The sequence below is a fragment of the Netta rufina genome (genome assembly GCF_964035555.1).
Source record: "Netta rufina genome assembly, chromosome: 7".
In the NCBI taxonomy this organism is placed as follows: Eukaryota; Metazoa; Chordata; class Aves; order Anseriformes; family Anatidae; genus Netta; species Netta rufina.
Window position 1 is genome coordinate 13,918,122 of NC_140130.1, and position 24,442 is coordinate 13,942,563.

Genomic DNA, 24,442 nt, shown 5'->3' on the forward strand with positions numbered 1-24,442 from the left:
ACTCCAAATGCTACAGAAAAATACACACAAGTTTTCACAAATCGAAAAATGTGTGTTTTTGAGGAAAAAAGGGATGAATACAGTTTATGCAACTGATTAATGTCAAAGAATGGTATTTTGTGCTGTAAGATTTACCTTTAACCATGCTTTAAGTATGCTTTCTGAACTGGATGCCATTAAGTCTGTTTGTCTCTATTCTTAAGTGGGAAAAAGAACATAAATATTAAGTTCTCAAGTTCTGTAAATATTGAAATACTGTATTTTTTGCTGCCTACTTTTGTGCACCACTCATAGTATTTGCCAGTATTTGGGGGTTAATCTTTAAGAACTGAGCAAGTGTTCCATTTTGATACTGCTGAACATGGAAAAGCTCTATCATCTTCAGCATCCAAACATGCAAGTTTTTGTCTGTTATGCATTTACTGTTGTTGAATCTGTCAGCTTTACAGGCCTCTCCAAATTATTCTACTTCCAGGTAATCATACAAAACTGACAATGAAAGCGTACAATTTAGTTGAACCAAAAAAAGGAAAAAAAAAAAAGAAAAAAAAAGTTTTAATTAACAAGTTCACTTTTGGTTGATTGGTAATGAATGAAAATTTGCTTCCTTATGGTGAAGAAAAATACACATAGGTGTGCTATGTTGCAACTAAAGGAGCACAGTTTACACCTGCTGCACCTTTATTGCAATGACGTTAAAAAGCTGACTAATGTATGCTGCTATGCTGTTTATCATTAAAGCTAAAGAAGCTGTCATACCACTGAAATAGGATAATGAAGCTAGATGAGAAGGTTCAAACTGCAGTTTGTTTTGGTACAGGGAAAAAGATAATCCAGATTCTCTCAAATTCATTGTTATTTGAAGTGGAAATTGATGCTTGAAGTGAATTTTGGCTGAACATATAAGATGCAGAATGAATTCAAAATAAGTATAAAACTAATCTCTCTCTCTCTCTCTTTTTTTTTTTTTTTTTTAAATGTTCCTATTTTTTTAAAAAATAACTTCAGTTCTCACACAGCTGAAGTGAATTGTGGTCTTCCAGCAGGAAGCTCAAATGTAATAAGTCACAGACTCAAGATGCATCTTGTTGCACAAAGACCAGCAGAGAACTACCTGGATCTTTAACAAAGTGCCAGAACTGTTTTTAAAGTACACTATTCATGCAAAAAGTTGTATGGCCTACTTTTCAACTATGTCAGCCCACATGGTGTGAAAGGAATAGTGTGAAGAAAATGTGCATGCTATAAACAGAAAAATTTAAGAGGTGTGGGATTTTGAAGCTAAATAGAAGCTAATGTGGCTGGGCAAATTCCACTTGCTCTTGTTTAGCTCTGTCTGTGCATTGCCTCTTGCCTTTGCCAGACACAGCCTACTTTATGTGCTGCAAAGAGGGTAGTGGATCTGAACTTGAGAGCAGTCTATGTCTTTCCAATAGGGCTACCTGACTATGCAATTATAACTTTAGTCTCAAAGCCATGGAATCGTGATACTGTGCCTCTAGAACCTAAAATATTTGAACAGAATTGTTATTTGTGAAGAACTCACAAATAGTGGTAGAGAGAGTTTTCTGCCTTGTGCTAGAGAAAGCCATCTGCTATTCAAATAAGTCTTAGAGAATTCTGAGATCTATATACTGGAAGATCATCATCTCACAGAAATGGAGGTAAATGTAAGGAAATGGAAACAGTTATCCAGGTTTACAGTAATATCAATCATGAACTGTCATCTCTAGTCAGAGCTTGGAAACCTGCGAAGTCCCATGAATTCTTTTCTGTTAGAGCCTCCTTTAAAGCAGTATTTCAAATTCTCCTTTGAATTCTGCATCACAGACAAGCAACTTGAGTTGCTTTAGTGGAAGAAAAGCGTTTTTGTCCATTACAATGTTTTCTATAATTGTAAAAAAGGTGAAAGTCTGTGTTTTTTATCAGCCTGCTAGAGGCAGTGTTTTGAGGACATGAACAAATACAGAGTAAGCAAAACTACGATTATAAAATCCTGATACTTTCAGGTTGTCAACATGAGAAAGTACTATTCCTGTGCTGAAAACACTTTGTTTTGACATCACAGAGTAATAATGATTTATTTCTCTGTTATTATTATTATCATTAATTATTTTTACTATGAAAAAGGATAGCAATGCAATTTTTAAATGTACATCCTTCTTCTCTAGTTTGTGCTTGCATCAGGAGACTGTATTGATTTGACCCCAGTGTTTTAAAGCTTCTGGACAAAAGGGAAACTCTTAGAACTGAATGCTAAAGACTCCTAAAGACTGGATTTTCAGGAGTGCTTGGATACAAACACTGCCAAGTGTTTTTTAGTGTCAAGATTATTTGAAATGGGGGATGATTCACATGAAAATCTGCCCACCTTTATAAAAAGTGTAAATTGAATTAGTAACTAACCTTAAATATCTGGCCCGATAGCACTACAGAGAGTTTGGTCATTCTAATTTACCTTTTTATTCCTCCAGGACTGCTAACTGTTATATATATATATGTGTGTGTGTGTGTGTGTATATATATATATATATATATATAAATACAGCTTATGCTTTATTAGGTATACTTTCTAAATAAAAATATCCTTAATATTTTAAGGAATTAAACAAGAACAACCCCAAATATAATAAGTATGATTTCTATGTAAACTTTGGTATTTCTGGAGGATATGTGAATTATTGTACAGTATACCTTGAGTTTGTTTGGTCATCGAAGGAATACTTTTTCTAGTTAGATCTCAGTTGTGCTGTTGCTAGTGACATTGCTACTCCCACATGTTTGACTCTGTGATGCAACTTTCATGCATATTCAAGTATTAGGAGTGAAAGCTTTTGGATTACCTATACCACATATGCCTATACCTATATTTCAGATTGAAGTTGCTTTTGATGGGACTAGCAGTGCTATCTCAGATTGTGTGTGCAGATCATAGATCTCATTGTTTATCTGGCAGTCAGTCTCTTGCCCTTTGTTTATCTTTATACCAAATTATTTACTTTATTTATAATGCCATTTGTAATGCCACTTATTTAGCACTAGGAAACTTCATGTGATTGCACTTGGAATAAAAAAAATGGAACAAATAGAATAGTAAAGCTTTTTATTATTTTCACTTTTTAACTAGTGTAAAATAATGAACATTTATACTGGTGTGTTGTGACTAGAATAACAAATTATTTAAAAAATCATTATCCTTGGTCTTAAGCTATTGTGTTATGAACTTGCACCTTTTTGTATAGAGTTATGAAGTTTCTCCAAATTTAATTAGAATAAATTCTAAATTTCTAAAAGAAATATCCTAAAATCCACTACATTTTTTTCTTCTATGTATTTTCAGAATTCATAGTTCTTCACTTTTGGAAAAATTAAAAATATAGTCACTGAAGAGGAAACATAATGAGTCAGATGAGATTCTGGTGTATTTGAAGTTTAGTTACTAATATTAATGAATACATATTAGCCTTGTGAGATAAAGCAAATTAATGTGATCTAGTGATGTAAGGCTTTATCATCATTCACCTCAGTTTCCTGGCTAGAAATTCATATTACTTGCTGTATTTTTATTTTTATTTTTTTCCATAAACTCTTTTGTAGTGTCAGAAAGGGAGGTTATTTGGTGGTGCAGGACCTATGTATGCTGTTGATATCCTATGCTGTTGAAGTATAATATAACTTCTTAAATGTCAGACTCCCAGAATTCTGTTTCAAGTGATTGGATTCACTTTATGCATCTTTTTCAGTGGAGGGGTTGTATCATAAAATTAACTTAACTGTGTAAAGAACCCCTCCAAATTCAAACCCCATAATCAGCCTAATACATTTTACAGAAATTTGATTAAGATGGAGAACTACTTATCAAAGTTTTGTGCTGAAGGCAGTAGACTCTTTAATTTGTTCCATAGAAAGTGAAGCTGGGCTTTACCTGCCTGTCTTTTGAATAGTAAGGCTTTTTTTTTTTTTTTTTTTTTTTTTTTTGGATGGTTTTGTTGTCATTTGTTCTGGTGAAATGGAGAGTCCTACATGAATTGTTAGCAACAGCAGAATGCCAGCGCTCATATTTTCTGTGGAAAAAAAAATAATAATTGCCAAAAGCAGATGAATGAGTAGCACTGACAACTATAAAATAAAATAACATTTCTTCCTTTCACCTTTTACATAGAGGCCACTATTTACCCCTTGCTGGTTACTTTCTAACTTGGTCAAAACATATGTGTTTGTATAAAGAGGTACACATTTGCAGAAGAGGAACTTATGTTCGCACTCACATAAATTACAAATACACGTTTAAACACATTTTCAGTGTTGGTTAAGAGTTACCAGAGAAGTAAAACATCATCTGCCATGGATTTGGACAGAGGTGTTTTGAGCTGCAGGACAGGTCTGAAAGTCAGAACACTCTTGGCTCAGTGTTAGCTCCCCTGACACAAAATCGTCCTGGAATGCATTTTGAGTCCTTGAAGCAGGTATACTCAAATATACTTAGAAATTTTTGGCCAAAGATAAAAACAACTTGATAAATTTTGTGTCTTGTACAAGATTGCAAAATCCAGAAGTCATAGGAGTCTCAGATTTACACCTGAGTTATACAACATCATCTATCTAATAAAAGTGAGATAAATTACCATGAGGTACCATATGTACTGTCCCTAGGGATATATCTTTCCATAGGTCATTTTCTGAGCAATTTTGAACAACTGAGCAACTCTGTCCAAGAAAAAAATTAACAGTCTGAATATTGTGCATTTAGTACTAATCAAAAAATAAATGTAGAAGGTAAGAATCTAGAATCTCATTTGTAAAGACTTGTCCAGTTATGGAAAAAAATAAAAAATGCTTTGGGATAAAAGCATGTTACTTCAAAATCAGAAAGAAAGAAAAAGAGACTGAGAGGAGAGAAAGGAGTCTACCAACTCCTCTCAGTAGCAGTGTAATTATAGCACTTATCTAGGTTGTGGGAGATGTGCCATGTTCCTCTTCCATAACATATTTAATTATTTACACAAAGTAGAACATCTCAGACAAGAGGGATTAAGAGAGATGCAGCCAAAGCTTTCATGTTCAGAGTCTGAGATTTAACACCCAATTCAGATTTTTTTTAATCTCTTGCACTTTACCCTTCCTATTAACCATTGATTTCTCTGAAATGCATAGAATTCTTCCCATTTCTGATGAAATTCTCATCCTTATCTTTAAAGTATCCAGTGCTTTAAACACAAACCATTGTGTTTAGTAGATTTATTTTTCTTAAAATGTAATGTAAAAAATAAGCAAATATAAAACGTAAACATAAGCAAATCTGTTTTATCTGAAAATTTCCAGTTGGACATCAGTTGATTCCATCATCATATGTAATCATATGTATTAAAGCATTCTTTATTTCTTGCTATTTATGAGCAGAGAAGTTCATTTTTATTGTAACCTATGTTGGTGCTCCATCTTTTCTATTTTTTTGTTTTCCAGTCATCCACCTCTTTAATAAGAGAGAGGTAATTTGAAGCAATATATTTTGACAATTATTTTTCTCCCAGAAAACATAACGTTACTGTTACATTTTAGATATTCTACATTTCTTTGTCTCTTACTGTTGTAGTTTATATTATTCTCGTTCAAGAATTGTCAGTATTTGCTAATAATTTACTGCTGTAGGAGGACTTAAGTTGTTGCTATAAATTTAGCACACACACAATAAACTTGGTGTTAAATTTTGAATCAGGTGATTCAAAATGATTTTCAGATGATTTCACTTTTACATGTTAAACTTGTGGATTTCAGCCATTAAAGTGGTTCACTGTGATTAAAGGTTACTACTTTTATAACTAGATGATGCTGATTTTGTGTGTGTGTGATTTTAAATGAAATTTGAAATACTCATATTATCACAGCTCAGGAAACAGGAACATAAAATGAAACGAGAGACCAAACTGATATATTTGTCAAGACACATTATGAACTTCAATAAGTTTTGGTTTATTGAACATAGTGTTTCTGTGTTGATCAAACCTGCTAATACAAACTTAGCTCAGATACTTCTTATTAGCTTTTAATCCTCTTTTTAAAAAGCATGTAAATATACTCCAAGATTTCTCTGTTTAAGAACAATCAATGACAAGGTAGTACCTTAGGCACATTCTTCTGCTTTTTTTTTGCTAGAAGATCTCCTCCAGGCAACTTGGGGTCTTAATATAAAGAAGTTATTGTATCAAGTTAATGGACTGAGAATTTTATGGTGTAAAATCATCTTTGAGTTTTCATCACTCAGAACCTCTTGGATAGCAGAAACACAAAAATAATCATTTTTTTCATTAAATCATGGGGGAAAAAGTCACCTCTTTTTCATCAATTAGATTTTTTTATTTTTTTTTTTTTAGGGAATGCATTCTGATACCCAGGAAACTCTGATTTCTAACACAGCCTCTGTTTTCTCAAAAAAAACAGCCTCTGTTTTCTCTGGCCTCTGTTTTCTCAAAGATACCTTTCAAATCATGAACTGATCATAAATGAATGTCGTAACTGCTTGTTGTTTGCACATGTGAGAAGAAGGTGAAATAATGACTGCTGTTTTTTAGCCAATAAGGGGACTCTGCTTAAATTTTGTTGAATCACAATCCAGAAATTTGTTCTGAGAAAATACATTAAGAGGTCAGAGTTAATACAATCAAAACAGGTGCTCTGTATTTTCAGTGCAGTGGTCATCTGTTTCTAGTCCAGCAAGGAACTGGAGCAAAGGCAAGACAGCTTGCTCAGTAAATGTGAAGCTTATACCTCTGCTGTCAGTGGCAGAATGCCTGTTCCATGGTTTCCTTGTCAATAGAAGCAGTGCATATCACCCATTCTAACAAAGGCTTTGTTCATTCACAAAAGCTCATTCTCCTGGCTGTGTTTTACATTGTGGAATAGTCCTGCAGCACGTACTGGGTACTAGTGACATCCTACTATGGCTTTTGTATTTAAGAAAAAACTGTAGCTTTAAAGTCAGATATATAAGCAGATATGGATGTGTTTGGTCTTTCTGGTGTTTTAATATACCTGGAACAATAAAAAGAAAATAAAGCATGACTTGAGAAACTGCTTAAACAAGAGACTTCCAAGGAATACATCAGTACTGCTGGCAGTCGTGTTAATGAATCAGTAGGTGGACTTCCTTTCTGAGTCAGCAGCATTTAGCAGCCTTGGCACACTTTTACATAGGTCTTTGTCATAACATTGTTTTGATCAAAGAGGATTTCTGAGGTTTTAGGCAATCAACAAAAGGAATTTTAACTTAATTTAATGTTTGAAATTATGAACTTTGAAAGCTCTTTCTTCCATCTCTGTCTGGGAGTCATAGAGGAAGCATGTCAGTTAAGGTGTCAAGAAAAAATTATTGCTATTAGAACATGATAGCATTTGTGTGATAGCATTTGTTTTTGTGCCTTGTCATCAGCAGAATATAACTATTTCTCGTATATTGTTTTGGTACAAGTTTTTTTTTTTTTTTTAATTTCATTAGACTCTGACATTCTTTTTTCTTCACTTTTTGGTCTTGTGAGCAAGCTGGTTCAATGGAAGCAGGAGGTCATTGGCCCAGGAGTTGATGGGATTTTCAGTTGGTGCAAAACAAATAGACATCCACACTTTCTCTTTCAGCTGCTGCTTTTCTCTAAAAGGGAAGAGCAGCAGTGTCATTGCAGGGGGGGAACGATTTACACTGTTGTTGCACCTTAAAAGTCTGTGTTTAAAAGGTAATTTCCTTATCTCTGGCTTCCAAATTCCCTACCCTATAGTAAATTCTAAAAAGGTGACCTATTTTAAAATCCAGTATTATCGTTTCAACAAAGCAACATAGGACTGAATCAGAATAGATCAGCTTGGGGAAGGAGGGAAGTAAAGCACATGAAGGAAAAATGGAGAACAGAAAGAAGGTTTGAAGTTCAATGACATAGTTTACCTGGCCAGGATCACAGCTGGATTCTACAGTATTCATTCAGAGAAAAAAAAAAAAAAAAACTCTACCTTAAACAAAACACACTATAGATTTTACATAGTTCATCTGGGATTTTTTTTTTTCTTGAAATACTTTAAAAAAAAAAAAAAAAAAAAAGAGTCCTTAAAACCCAACGTATGCTTCCATCTTCTGCCCATTCTGTAATATTTTAAAATGTGGACTAAAGCCGCTCACCTATATAAAGACATGGAATTGCAGCAATACTTCTTAGAAATCTCTTTGGCCAGTATATATGCATCATTACCTGGTGGTTTATCTGATTTCAATTTTAAGCCATTCTCAAAATAAAGCCTCTTGTTCTTGTAGTTCCTCAGAAAGAAAATATAGCCCAGCTGAAACAAGAAAAGGGTGAAAGTTAAGACACACTGTGACAGTTCCGAGAGAATATAAACTGAAGTTGTATGTTCTGCATTCCATACTCCATTTTTTTTTTTTTTTATCTCTGTGGACAAGACCACTCCAGCATGAAAGTCAGTAGTCCTAAATTCTTAGACCTTTTCAAGGGACCATATAAAGCAACATGAAGACTGGCCCTTTTCTGGCTTACCTCAAGCCAGAGGCTGTAAGAATAAGACAAAGACTGTAAGTGTAAGAACACTGATGTGAGATAACCCTTGCTATCTTAAGCCAGGTAAAAATGAAAAGACTACAGTCACAGAGGAAGGAATGACTTTGAAAAATTATCTTTGAATTAAGCTCTTCATGTTGTATAAAAAGAACAAGAAAAGCCAAGGCACAGGAGGGTGAATGTTAATTTAAAGGACCTGATATACTTACATTACTAAGGAGAAAATGTCTACTAAGGTAACAGTTGAGTCTCAGATTAAGTAGTTACAGTTGAGTTACAGATGTATGGTTTTGAAAGGTAAGGGTAATAAAACAAAGATATTGGAGAGAGTTAAACTGGAAGTTGTTTCTACAAGCCTTTTATCACCTGATTATTTGATCTTATTTTTCAATCACACTAAAAATGCTCATTAAAAAAGCTTTCAATTTTTGAATTATAGCTACAGAGCAACATTGAAACATTCACATGAAGAAAATAAGTTTGCTAAATGAATCAGTCTTTGTGTCCTTACAAAGCAACTGCTCTTCTTTCCCTCCTAGCCCTCAGAAAATAGAAAAAATATTCACCATAAGTAGACATTTGTTGTGGAAACATAACATTTTGCCTTTGCTGGCTACATGACTGCAATATTTATTTTTTGCATTAGATCTTCAGTGACAGTTTTAAAACACCAATTCTGTTTCATACCTTGTGTGGATTTCACAGCATTTGTCACATGATGTTGAATCATAATTCCAAATTATTCTGAAAACATATAATCAGCATTTCCTTGATGATTACAGCATGAAAATTACTGATGCATGTAATTAATGGTATCAAAAGCTTCCATGCCTTTCTCTGAAATGTGAAGAAACTTGCATGTAAGAATGCAGCCTTGCATCAAATTGTGAACCAAAGTTTCACCTGTAGTAGCATATAATTATACTTGTGCAGATTATACATAAAATAAAAGGAAAACTTTCAGTCATGTATTTTAAAGGAGTAAAAATCACTACGTGAACATTTTTACAGTTTACTTCCAAAGCCTGTAAAAGTGACTTTCTTAACATAAGGGAATGCTTTGCCATAAACCAAGATCACCATGATCCTGAAAATTTGTTTGCTTTAGGTTTAGCTGCTCCAATGAAATTGTTAAATTTTATTGTGCAATTGCATAGAGATCTTAGAGATCTCTATCTAATTAATGAATGTGTCAAAGAATTTATTGGCAGGCTTTTCAGTTCAAATTTGTCTAAAAACAAAAGAGCTCACATTGTCTATACTGATGTTGCCATGGGAAAATGAGAGTTCTGGTTAGAGATATATTTTTAAATAACCACTTGAAAATTTAAATAACCGCTTGCTATTTTCAGATAAGTTGAAATATAATGCTCTTGTATAGACTTATCAGACATCTTAAGTCTATACAATGACCAAAATTTAATAAATATACTGCTACAATTTGTAGTCAGTGCTCAGACTGTTGCTTTCTCCATTTTTGCTTTTATATGCTATTTAAAGACAGCTTTTTGTCTTTGCAAATTCTCATATAAGACTGGATAATTAAGTAGGTTGATCAAAAATCATCAAAAAAGTCAAATGTTCAGTCTTTAAAGCAAATTGGTATGAGAGATGCTTCCTTGTGTCTATCAGTCAAAGCTGTCAATTTCAACGGAACAAGTGAAGGACAAACGATATCAGGAAAAAAAAAGACAAGAGAAAAGAAAAGAATGAGCTAAAATAAAACAAATCACATATATAAATAAATACAAATAAACAATATATACATATATAATATGAACAATACATATACATATACAATATACATTTACATATACAATATAAACAATATACAATAAATATAAATAAACAAATAAAACAAATAAAACAAAAAATGTAAAGGTGTCTTTCAGAACTACTGTGTTGTTCAACTGCCTCAACAGGTTTCCACCATCCTATTTAGCAGGGTTTCCTTGCATTGATTTTGTTCACTGATTTCTGGTGTTTGGTATTTCATTTAATTGCCACAGGAAAGCTACTGAAGTAACTGACAGTAAGCAGTGTCTGATCAATGGCCAGACCATGTGAATCAAGATACATGTACAGTGAGCTCCTGGTCACACAAGTCTCTGAAGATACCATTGTCCCTATTAAGAAGTCATGTTGGTGTTGACTACCTCTCTTTAAAAGTCGGGAACAGCTACGGGTTTTCCTAGACTTAAAGTAGAACTTGACCAATGAATACAAGGCTTCATTCATTTGCAGATATTGGTACTTGTTATACTCTGTCTCATTCTGGAAACAGAAATGGAAATATTACAATTCTGGAAAATATCCTTATAATTACAGAAGATATTTAAATACATTAAGTAATGTTAAAGGAGAGATGAGAGATCTAATGGTGAGCAACAGCAGCAAACTGTTTTTGCAGTTCATCAGATATATTTAGCAGTGGTTCTTTTCCCTTCTGAGGACTGTCTTTAATATGTTTTAAAGTACATTTCTCGACTCAAGTGCTTTTTTTTTTTTTTTTTTTTTATTTTTATATATATATGCAATGAATGATTTGACCATTTCTTCTTCATTCAGTCTTCATGAATTAAATGTCACTGGGTTTTACTGAAATCAAGAAATTTCTGTTTCCACTCTAGCTAAGGGCTCAATATTGGCTCTCAGCTACAGTCATGCTATGAGGAACTTATAAAAAGGAAAATTGAGAAGAACAGTTTATAGGTAACTGTAATCAACATATCTTATTTGCATAGTGTGATTGTAGAGTCACACTGGATCCACGTGCATCCACTGAAAATCAGTGTGAGTTATGCTTGTGACTTTATATATATATATATATATATATATATATATATATGTTAATTTTATTTTTCTTGACATTAATGGATAATTTGGATGACTGATAGGTAATCAGGAGGAAGGGCCTTTTTTATTTTTTGGAGGAATTATATATATGGTATATACATATATATACACATATATACATATATATGTATATATACATATATATACACATACATATATACATATATGTTATATATACATACATACATGTGATGCTGTAAATTTAGCATTTATCTCTAGAAAATGGCACAACGTAACGGAAAGTACTACTTTTTTTTTTTTTTTTTTTTTTAAACTAATGAAATTAAATGCTAGATTTGGAAAGTTGTATGCACTTTAATTGGTCATATTACCAGGCACTCTCCCAGCAAACCTAATTAGCTTCAAGCTACACAGCACCATTAACAGATGGGATTTTTTGTCTTGTATTTTTTCACTAATTAGAAAATCTCACTCTTTTCAAATTTATGGATTAAACAAAAATTTCCATTTTATTGTCAATATGTTGACAATAAAAGTTAAGGAAAAAGGTTAAGGAAAAAAAAAGTTAAGGAAAAGTTAAAAGTTGAGGAAAAAAATAACTTTGCATAATGAAAGGAGAAATAGAAACTTTGTTAGAAGCATGTACAGAACATGAAATGACAAAGATATTTCTTTTAAGATTCCTCTTAAAATGAGTATGTGTGCATAAAATAAAAGTGTATTAAGAAAGTATATTAACAAAGTCTCTTAATTTGGTTCATTTCCTGCTTTGATTTTTCATGTTTTTGGGTCTGATGACTGTAATGATTACTGTAATGATTCTTTAATTTTGATCCAACAGCATCCTTTTATAGTAGACTTAATTTCAAGCAGTCTGCTAAAAGCGGTAGTCTGCTAAAGTGTATATAAGTTGTATCTTTTGTTGGAGAGAGAACAAAATCCAGCTCATGGCAAACAGGCTGAATTTGCTTTTTTTTTTTTTTTTTTTCCTTCTCCCCAAAGATGTTACCTACTTCATGACCTGTTATCTTAATTATTTACTACAGGTATGAATAGTTAAACAAGCTTGCAGTGATTCAGGCCTTTGCTGTGCATCTTACCTGCCCCATTCAAATAATATTTAATTTACTGTTCTGATGTACAAGTTCAATACATCTGAAATTATTTTTATTTAAACTTCTGTATCTGCTGTTTGTTTTCTCTCACAAGAGTTCTGTTTCTAAGTTTCTTATTTATTGCAACTACTACAAATGTCTCTAGAAACAGATTAATTAAATTTGAACTATATTTTAAAAGAGATTTTCAGTGTAATTTTAGTATCAGTAATAAGTTAAAATCCTACTACACTGTGTACTGGCTTAATGGAACTAAATTTTAATGCCAGAAAGTTAAACAAGAAGTTTAGCTTAGAAAGAGATGTTAAAGGCCTTCTATTTAAACAAAACCCTTGAATAAATGAAGTCCATTTGCTCTCTTACATAGCGCTAATAGTTTCAAATACTGTGTCCTAGTCAGGCCTTTTATTATTACTATAACTGCAATAGAGGTCTCAGCTGTGTTAGATTCATTGCAAACACCTATAATGAAAGAAAGCAGTTGCATTCATTGTCCATGCCAAACGAAAACAAGAGTGAGAATCGGAAGCCTGGAGAGGTAAAGTAACATGCTGTAGTTCACACACCAAGTAAGAAGCCAAACTAGGGTTAATAACCAATTTTTCTGATTGTTTGTGATTGTCAGCCAGAGCTTATGGTGACCTGTTTATTGCTGTTTTAGTTATATTTTTAAAATAAAATCCTCGCTATTAATTTCCCTAGATAAATTCACAGTGACTTTGCCTGTTGGTTCATAAAGGTAGTTCCCTTCCACTTTTGGATAAACTTTGAGTTTTCTTGGTAAATAGAAAGCCTACTTGAACTTTGCTGAACAAGGGCAAAATTTATACAGCAGTTCTCATAAAGCTGATGAAACTTTTAGTACTCTTTTTACTGAATGTTGGTGACTAGTTTATTTACTGTAGAATTTCATAGCTAAGTAGCTCTGTAGTGAAATTTATAATAAAGCAGACAGTGTAATTGAAAGGAAAGAATTTGCATGCAAATATTTGCAAGTCTTTGGGTTTCTGAGAAGATTATAATGTGGCCATCAACTTACAATGTTTGAATTTAGTGCTTTAATTGCATCAAACCGAAAACTAAGGGCTGGTAGCTGCTGGCTCTGAAGACTGAGGTGCTTTTGAGTATTTTCTGACTTCCCTAAAAGGTGAGTTTGTTCCCTGTCTAGCTTGGAGGTGCCTAGTTCCTTCCAGAATTAGGTTCTAAATCCTATCTGACATTCAAAGTGTGGAAGAAATAGTAAAAATGTTTTGTTTAACTCTGTTGCCTGCCACTTCTGCATGCAAAAGGGTAGGATCGATAAGTCACCAAGGCAGATTTACTAGCTAGCATAACGTCCAGAGAACACATGCATTAAGATTCATAGTGGTTAACATGTATCTTGTCATCAGCAGCAGGTGCTGACTGTAGAATTTGCTCTTGGGCTGTACTCATGTATATATATCACTGCTGGTTCTTCATTCTGCTGTGTCCCAGCAAGCATGGCTCTTTTACAGGGAGTGTATTAGCTGCAAAATCTGTTCCCTATGCTTGTGAATAACAGGTAAATGACAAGAAACTTCCTAGTTTCTTAGAAGGCTTGTTTGAACTTCGCATTTCTTATTTATTGGTGGGAGGAACAAGATGGAATCTTATTTTTCTCTCTTTATTGTTTTATCACTAGGTTTTTCATCTGATTCACCTGCTTCATGCTTCACTTGTTTGTGATTTGCTGTTGTAAGGTGGCTCATGATGGCTGACATGTGGTTAGATGTTTCTCTTTAAAGAGAAGCTGATATTGTATGCAGTTGTTCTGAAAGACATTAAGAGAGCATTTTGTCAACAAGAATATGACTTTGCGAACCTTGACTTGGTAGAATGACTTCCCAAGAGCCCCTAGGAATTCATATCCTCATAGAGTAGATGGTGGAAAGCAGTATTCCTAATATTTTATACTTTTGCCTTCCTCATCTCACTTATTTATGCATTGGCCTGGGAGGGACCAGGTAGAAAAGTGGAGGCAGAAAAGCTGGACACAGGCAATGTGTTTAAACCCAGAGAAAACTCAGTGTGCAGCTCTACCCAGAGCATGGTACTATGTCCTACTCATGGATCTCAGATATACTCACTCCTGTCTCTACTTTTGTTTGTCAGGGTATAGCTGAGAACATCTCTAACAGAAATTCTCTACTAATTGTTATAAAAATGCATATTACAATTTATTTGTCTTGACAAGTCATGAAGTTCTGAAGACCATTTTGTTGGATGAACTAACGTGAATTACAGACACTACTATAAACTGGGGACTGCCTTGCTGGAAAGCAGTGAGTTGGAGAGGGACCTGGGGGTCCTGGTGGACAACGAGATGACCATGAGCATTGTGTCCTTGGGGCCAAGAAGGCCAGTAGCATCCTGGGGTGTATCAGAAGGGCAGTGGTTAGTAGGTTGAGGGAGTTAGGTGTTCCTGCTCTGGCAGGGGGATTGGCCTACATGACCTTTCTTATGATCTTTCAAGGTCCCTTTCAGTACCTAACATTCTGTGATTCTGTGAATTGTATAAACTTAACATAATGCAGCTGCTTTAGTTCACTGTGATATATCCACAGGGAATAATAGCAATAAATCTTAATGAAGTGCTATCAAAAATGAGTGGAGAACACTGATTTTTGGAAAGACTTTCTTATTATAGTAAACAGCTCTTTCTTCATCTGTATTTATAGTAACCTCAGAGATACTAATTGCTCAGCTGTTGATATCAGCTGCAATGCATAATTTCTTACCACTTTGCCTACATGGAATGCTTTCTGGATTTTGTTGTTTACATATAGGGTATCAGTTAATGAGACTTAAATTGAAGCAGGGTGTTTTGGCTCTTTTGAGGTCTAGTCTTGCTCAAGTCTTACTTTTGTTGGACTACATTAATTGTAAATGTCCTGGTGCACATCCTAGAGTCTGCAAATTAACATTGGATTGCCAAACAAAGATTAAGTAATTCCTCCTTCTGAAATATAACTTGTAGTTGTGTATAGGTTTCCATTCCTAACAAATCCAAACAAATAAATTCTCTGTATATATAAAAGAAATACAATTGCTTTCCATTCTTCTGGTCAAAGGAAGTTTATTTTGATATTTCCAGTGTGTAATTTTTCTTTCAAAATAGGCCAAAACCTCAGACTATTAGAATGGTACTAATGAAAAGCTTAGAATTACAAAATTAGTGGATCCTTGAGTTAACCAGGATGTAGCTTTGAGGTCATATGTTATGGTTTGTATTCTCCTTAAGTAATCTGAAATATAAATGTTAATAGAACAATTTAATATATTATAAACAGTAAAGTTGGCCTAGTGGTCAAAAACTTCATCTTAGCATGGTAAGAGCTTCAGACACAGATTTCTGAAGAGCAATGCACAATAGATTGTCATAAGATAACAAAATAAGAACTTTTCCACCCTCTGCAAAGCATAAAATGTTTTATTTTTTTTTCACAAATACCACCCCCTCTCTTCCCCAATAGAATAAGGACCATATATTCTCTAGGGCCTCTGTAAACCTAGTGTTAAATAAAAGGTATGGGATGTTACATGAGATATTTCCATTCATTAGCTCCAAGACAAATCCAATTCAGTCATCTTAGGGAAAAAAATAAAATTCAAAGAAGATTAAATACATGCTATCACACTACAAGTTTTCAACCCTGAAGACATGAAAGAGAAAAGGGTTGTATTTCAGGAGTCAGGGAAATAGTAAAAATGACTCTTTAGTGGCAGAGATTGACAAGTTTGCCCTCAGGCACGTGCCAAGTAGATGGTTGAATGACTTCTGCTGCCTGCCTACTGCATAGCATATATGGAAGATCTCATCCTGCTTCTGAGATATTGAAATTACCTATCTTGAAACAAATGCATAGCAAGAAGCACAAAATCTATGTCCTAAGTTCTTCAAAGACATTAAGTTCAACATATATGTTCCCCCCACACTCCCAGAAACCTCTGTGCCAGTACGTTTACCGTTGATATGCATTTACTTAAAAGATGTTCTTTTGATGTTCTCAATCTACAATATCAATAGCGTAATGTATGATCTTGAGTTGGAAAGTAAGGGAAATATTTTCATCTACTTTATCTGTGTGTGTGTGTATGTAAATAAATATGTTTTAATTTAGTACTCAGAATACCAGAAAATTTATTCATAGAAATAGTTCATAGAAACCATTAGGAAGAAAAAGAACAGAGGAGTACAGAGTATTGGGAACATGGAGAAAGAAGCCAATTTTAACTATTGTGTCATTTATTTTGTGTAAGTCTTTATCAGAGATATGTTTATCAGTAATGTTTAGACCTATAGCACATTCGCTATATATAGGAAGAATTGGCAGGAAGGAAAGGGAGAAGAGAACATTGTTGTTTGAAGTATTTTACCTGATTCCATATACAACCTGGAAGAAACATATGCAACTAATAATTGTAACTAATGAGGCTAGGATTTAGCTAGTGTAACAAATAGCCTGAAAACTGTTGATATTTCTGACTTATTTTTGATGTCAGATAGGTGTTTCTAAATTCTGTGCATGCAAATAACGCAAAAAATTCAAGATGAATTCATAACTTTAGTGGGAGTGGTATTGGACTGAAGTGCTACTTGTGGATATACGCATCAAAATGTAATTTAGGGAGAACATCTGGTATTAACACTTCATTAGTGATTTAAATGAACATAGACTGCTGTATAAGAGTGCATAAGAAGTTTGTGTTTGTGGTATGATGTTTTTGATGCACTCATTGCAGGGTTGACGTGGAAAAAATGTTTCTACACTGGAATCTTTACATTACTCATTACTGTGTATGTAATAATTATAACTTCTCCCTAATATGAACAGCCTTTCCATTTTTCCATGCTTCTTCAGTAATGCCAGGACATGAGTTCAATGCAGTTGTAGGAGAAACAGTGCCACCCCTTGGTTATTTGGTTATTATATTCATTATATTATTATATTGGTCATTATTATCCTTCTTTTACATAGGTCTGGCCCTGGAAGGTGCGCTGAGTCCCTTTGGTGTTATCATGGCTTCATCCTAATAGTATTTGCTCAATGTCTATACTACCCCTGCAGCTTTGCTGTGTTACTCTGTTTTTAAAAAATGTCAGCCCCCCCCCCTTTTTTTTTCCCCTTTTATTTCCTGTGACTGTTCTTAGTGTAGATGCATGAAGTACCTCAAAAGAATGGTCAAAGGTCTTCTGGGGCATCTTACCAGTATTGGAGAAAGCAAAATGTTTTTGCAGTTTTCTTTAAGTGGATTTTTTTTTTTTCTAGAATTTCTCTGTGTTCTGCTTCAAAAAGGCAGTGTATACTTTTGTTGAACTCTGTCTGGATCTTCTTTAATTTTATTTTTAATGAAAAAAATAAGTATATGTAGCAACTATTCCATGTTTATTCTCTGTTTCTTTTTATCAGACTGATATTATTTTTAACTTAATGCTAAATGCTTAGTCAGAGTAGCTGCTAGCATATGATTTCACATTTCTCAATCTTAAACAAACAGTAATTTATTATAAATTAAAAGATTTTTTCCTTCCAGAGAGAAGCTATAATAGATGTGTAGCAATTGCAGTGCTGTGCCAAATGCATTGGAATAATAAACAGAGCCAGCAAGCTTCTCCCCATGGCCTAGTTAACATGGAAGTAATTCACATACATATATGCTATTTTACTCCCTTAGCTTCTAGTTTCTGTTTGGGGTATCAGTCTGTCTAGGTTTATACCTCTCTTCAAACATAATAAGTTCTCAAAAATAGATGTTGACTCCCATGGAAAATCTTGCAAGGACTCATCTGAATTTAGACCTAAACTCAAAAACTGTCTCCCTGGATCTAAATAACCAGGTTACATTCAGTTTTTAGGTGGGAATACCTAAATGGTGGGAATACCCATATACCCAAATAAATACCTAAAAAAAATACCTAAATAAACCTTGCATTTGAGACTCTTATCAAATTGATTTATTTAGCATGGAAGGATATTAATTTTATTTTTATTTTAATATACCTTTAAAATGATTGATTCAGGCCCTTTTTTTTCCTCACACTTAGCATATTTGTGTTGAGCTTGATAACACTGTCACTTAAGCAAATGAAAAGTGTGTCTCTCTGCTGGCAGGATAATAATGGAGTTTAAGATTCCATTTTCTTCTAATTCCCTTTCTGTGATTTTTGGGGACATTATGAATAGTAATACCAGGGATGTGTGTTGGGGTAGTAGAAGAGAAAACAGGACTTGATTTAAAGTCAGGTATATACTACAACAGGGGAATGGTGTAGTTTTGTCATATCTCACTGGAGTAGCATGGGAATCAAGCGTCTTACAAAATTTAGATATTTGCATTTTAATGGAAGTTATATGAATTGTCATAGAACATTTAAATTCCTTAAGCATTTTGGAATATCTTACCTAGGATTTCTTTAACTTGATTTAAGCACCACAGTGATGATTATTAAGAGACTGGATATGATGAAAATGCAAGACTGGTATACAGTTATGCTGGTTTCATTACAGAGGTATCCTTTGGCTAGTAGGCAGTGACTGAATATTGTGACCTAAGACAAGTGAACGAGAAAATCAGTCCATCTTTACTTTTGTACTTTGCAGAACTTGAAAAAATGAAAAGAGTAAGTCAGTTTCTTTCCTATTATGACAGCTTCAGAAAAAGGTGTTTTAACTTATATTTATTAAGAATTTTTCTATTGTTGAAAATGTCTTGCTCTTTCAAAAATATGTTATTTAAATCTTTTAATGTCTAAAATGAAAACAAAAATCCTTTTCTCTGGAATCCAGGTGAAAAATAATCTCAAAATATAGAATACTATGTTGTGATTACTTGGCAAAAAAAAAGAAAGATCTGCACAGAAAGCAAGCAAAACTGTAGCTGATGTCCTTTAACTGGGAAAAAAATAAAATGTTAGTTTAATCATTATAGTGAAATTTGTAGCTGGAAGAGAATTTCCTTCCAAATTCTTTCTAATATATGGAGAGGAGGAGTTAGTGAATCATGGCTGTTTCAAGGATCTAGTGAGACAGTCTTAGGGAACTAATTTCTGTGTTCATTAGCCAAAAGCAGTTCTAATAATTTCCAGTGCCATCTTCTAGGTCTGAAGCCTATATTGGATGAACAAATTTTTGTTTCTTTGTCCATCTGTTGCTTGAACAGTTGTGGTTGTCAAGAGAAGTAGCAATAATTGTGGTGGTACACATTAGTGGTGATATTCATACAGATGAATAAATCTGGTTAGTCAGAATTGGATTTATATTGCTAGTTTATTTCACAAATATGGTTGTTTAGATGATGTGGTTTTTAGCCATTTCTGACATAAGAAGTTGTATTTTAACTGTGAGGAGCATGTCCCCTTAGTAGTACTCTGGTCTATCTGGTCTTGAACTGCCAATGCTCTGGGTTTATTTTAAGGGATGTTACTTCTAAGCAGCTACTTGAGAAGTGCCTGTCAGAAGACAAGAACATTCTGTGTTGATTTTGTAGACCAGTAGATCAGATAAGAGTTGCAGGAGACATAATTTTTAATCTGTTTTGCATCTTCACTATAAGAGACAGTTTTTTTTTCTGATTTCTTCCAATAAAATCATATTCTATCATATAAAAAATAGCTTATTGGATCCATGTTTTAAAATTCCAAATTACCCAGGGGATGGCATTGTTCAAGAGAATAAGCCTATCATTACCATGTCAGACATCTAAGTTACAATGGGTACGGAAACTATTGTGTAGATCATGATGTAGGTCACATTGTGTAGGTCACAGATGTGTCTCCAGTCCAGCTTCTGATGTACTAGGCAAAAAAGCAATTCCTACACAGCTAATAAGGGCTAGATGCCATACCTAACAAAATACATTTGTTCAAAAAATTCAACAGATTTTAAGGAGGGAAAATTGCTCTGGGTGTGTATCCTTTGTATACAAGCTGCATCAAACTTTTATTTTTTAATGTGTTTGGAAGTTAACTAGTGTTTTAGTGGACAAGAGTGAAACGTAAATACATATTTTTACACAGCCTTATACATGTACATAACCTGTGGATTTCAAAAGCATGTTTATAAATGGAAATTCAGTGTAATCTATCATTTCTCTTGGTTTACCTACCACTGAGCAGATACTTTTTACTGTAGTCCTGAAGGACAGTTCTTTTAAATGTATACTGAAACTTTAATGGCATGCAATGAGATTGCTGGCCATTTGAAATTAAAGAATCTAGGTTAGCAGAGGTTAGGATTTAAGATCTAACTGTCTACTGGATTGCCCTGATTTGATGTGTTTGTGGCTCTTTTTCACTGCAAGAAAGCATTCTGTGATAATATATACTGTTTGAAATTCAATGAGTAACAACCTTAATAAAGAAAATGACAGATGAAATAGAATACTATTTTATGATTTTTTTTTTTTGGTGTGTGTGTAGAAGAAGAAATGTTTCACTTTAACACTGTTAATAACCACTCCTACTTTTCTTTTGTAGGTTGTCTTAGTCTTCGCTCTTAGTATTGGTGCTCTTGTAATATACTTCATAGATTCATCAAAGTGAGTATTCTAGAACATTTTCCTTTCTCTCCTTTCCTACTGCAGTTATACATCTTTGAATTGCTCCATTGATCTACTTCAATTCTGTGTTTGATTTCATTGCCTGAGTGTGAAGAACTTTATAATGGTGCATGGTCTACCAAATAACTCAAAGATGGGAAAAATATCCAATATTAACTGGATTGAGTGTGTTGCCATTGGAACTGTAGGAAGCATAGGCAGAAAAACAATACTTCTGTGTGTTGAGTTTATACATACTGTTGCAAAATTGTTTTTTATCTTTATAGGGTATATGTAAAATCTCTAATTCAAGATTGGGATAATAGGTATCCACCAAAGAGGAAGAATATCTGCCAAAAAATTAGTTTGCAGGAAGAAAAAAACAAACAAAAAAACATTTCAGGAGACTGACAGGAACACTTCTGAAAACAACAAAAAATTCTGAATGAGGTAGACAGCATGAGTATTATATTTCACATATCTATTCAGATTTCCAGCTCCTGTGTTTGATAGACATCTCCCAAGATAAAGTAGGCCATTAAAATCTGCAAAACATCTCATTATTTTTTAAATTATGTTGTCACACACCAACATTATCATAGAGTGCAGTGTTTTGGCCAGGCAACAGAAAGTTTAATCCTGACCTATTAAAGTGTGTGATGGTTTGGTACAGAACAACATAACTAGGAATATCCTTCCATTAGTTCCATTCATATTCCACCTTTGTTTTTGTGTTAAGCTGGATGCTGACACTGGTGGAAAAAGCAAATCAGCAGCCCAACTCAGAAGAAACCATAGTTAGTAAAATATTATTCTCTTAAATGTAATTGTTTTGGGAGTATGATATAATGAAATGTCAATACCATTTCAAAGCTTTTGAACTGTACATTTACATTTACAGTTTTTTGTTCTATTTTGTTTTGTTTGGTTTCTGAATGAGTTTTAAGGTTACCTTTACTCAAACAGTTAAGGTACTTTGCTGGAGTTGCTCATGTGAGCCTGCATAGCTGTCAGTAGTAACAGTGCGGCAATGTGATACAATTCCTACATGACCCAGAAAATCAGATGTTTCACTTCTGCTATTTGTACTTACTGATATCTAGGCAGGTGGTAGCACCAGAAAAAGGTGGTCTTGAATATATGAATGTCAGCAATATTTTGTGTGAGTCAAGTCATACCTTTGTAGTCTAGATGTGCCAAGTAAATTAAGGCAGAGATTTTCTTTGTGGAGATGAATGAAGTTGTAAGAAAGCTCAAATTCTATACTCCTTCCTTAAATAGAGTGCTCTCAATTTTAGCAACCTTTTTCTTTAATATGTTACCACTGAAACGCATAAGGTGGTGTTTTTCTGATCTTTTTCAAGCACAATTGTAAAATTTCTTGGTGCCCAACATATCCAAGTCAAAGGTGTGAAACAGAGTAAGATCTGCTTCCACTTACATTTCAATTTCAGACCAAAAACCAGATACTTATTTCTCAGAACAATTGTCTGTTGTGATAGTGATTGTTTATATAATGACTTTCAGGCACTGCATTCTAGAAACCTTTGTTTAGTTTTCTTCTTCAAGAACAGCAAAGCTGACAAAATAGAAGATGCTTCTGGGGTGCTTAAGCTTTCTGTGGCTACCTAAACTATGTACTGCTACTAGCTTATTAGCTGCTTTTTCAATGGGGATAGAAAAATATTTTAACTGTACGTTTCTGTAAGCCTTCAGCCAATGTTCAACTCCCATCTGCAGTTTAAATTCAGCGACCGGAAATTAATGTACATGTATTACACTTACAGACTTTTCCTGTTGTTTTTCCTCCTCTTCTCTTATCTTGCTTTCTTCCCACACACTTTTTTTTTTTTTTTTCATTAGTTGTTTAAATCAGGTTAGAAGCTCCCCAGATATTTCCCTGAAGTGAAAAATCCTGCTTCGTTTTGTATTAACAGCTTAGCTGACTTCCACTGCAACAATGTAGAATGAAATGTGGTAGTTATGTATCGGTCTATTTAAGGTCCTAAGTGTATGATTAAGTAATTCCTTTTAGGATCTGGTCAAACAGGAGATGGTGAAGGGATGAAGGTGAGTTGAGAGGAAGACCATGATAAAACAGCTGGACAAGTGGAGACAAACAGGGTCTAGTTTGCACACTGGACACTAATATATACCATTGCGTGATTTTTCTTGACAGTGCATTCTATAGCTGTTGTATTCAACCTGTGCCAATGACACTTAGCTGTCATAACACCTAGATATAACACCTAGAGTGACAAAAATCATGTCTTCAATACAGAGTTGAAAAGTAAGCATTTGTCCAGAACAAAAAGCTGGATTTATTCATCCTAATCTACCAATAGTTTTGTAGACACAATGGACAGCTATGTACTTGAAGGAATCCTACATGACTTCATACACAACAGGCCTCAAGAAAATGGGCACAGATTTTAACACCACTTTCTTGGTTGGTTAAAGAAGGGGAGAATGGAGAACACTTTTTGTCAGTCAAGGACTTGTTATGATTAATTCTAGTGAAATGCACTGAGGAATTCTGTAAGGCCAATATTGAAGATATTACCCATTGTTCCCTCTGCTACAGTCATGGTGTAGGGAAGGTGACTGCAGGTAAAACAAATGACGTCACAGCTGAAAGGAGTGTAAATTCAATGCCTTTACTTCTTACATGCTGACAGCTTCAGTCATTGTCTCTTAGTACCACAAGTTATATATAGGACATTTTTGCATGCTAGCCACTAATGGAAGATTTTAGCCATGAAAGTGGAAAATCATTTAGTGGAGAAATGACCATTCCTACCAATTAAATCCAGTCACATCCCAGTATGAAATGTTTCACCTCTTACTAAATACTAGCCTCTTTCATTCCTTTACTTATAGCAGGTAACTTCATAAAAAACTGCTTCCATGGATAATGGTATTTTGAAATACTGGGAATAGTTAAACATGAAAATTTTTCCAAAGAGATATTGTCAATATCATCCACAAAATTATTTTATTTTTGGAGTAACAAATTAGTTTGAATAAAATACCATTCAAAGAAAAAGTCATAAGCAGTTACTCAGGAGAGTTTTGGTTAAGAAAGTGATCTACTTGAGTACATAGTAGCATCATATATCCTAATAATAATTCTTTCCCAGTTTATGTTTCCTTTAAAACTTTTCATCACACACACAAAACTTTTCAACATTTTCTCTTACTTGCAATGGCAGTAGTAAAGGAACTGTTTGTGATGTGAATTTCCTTTTCTCTGATTCTGTTTTCTCTTCTGGGATGCAAGACAATGTCATATGCAACCATAGATATGAGCTGTGCTTTTCAGGCACAGAAATTCAATACTTCTGCAATAAAGCTTCTAATGACAAGCTATTGCTGCACTGTCTCTTGAAGTCTACC

General features: G+C 33.8%; 1 protein-coding gene across 1 annotated transcript in view; it reads left to right on the forward strand.

Annotated features, from left to right (window-relative positions):
* Positions 1-24,442, forward strand: part of KCNMA1 (potassium calcium-activated channel subfamily M alpha 1) — a gene marked incomplete at both ends in the record, with an annotated part of 478,007 nt that overhangs the window by 194,737 nt on the left and 258,828 nt on the right. Inside the window, one exon of the mRNA XM_084290022.1 lies at positions 20,985-21,046. Within this exon, the coding sequence (XP_084146148.1) occupies positions 20,985-21,046 (62 nt within the window). The remainder of the gene's footprint in view (positions 1-20,984; positions 21,047-24,442) is intronic.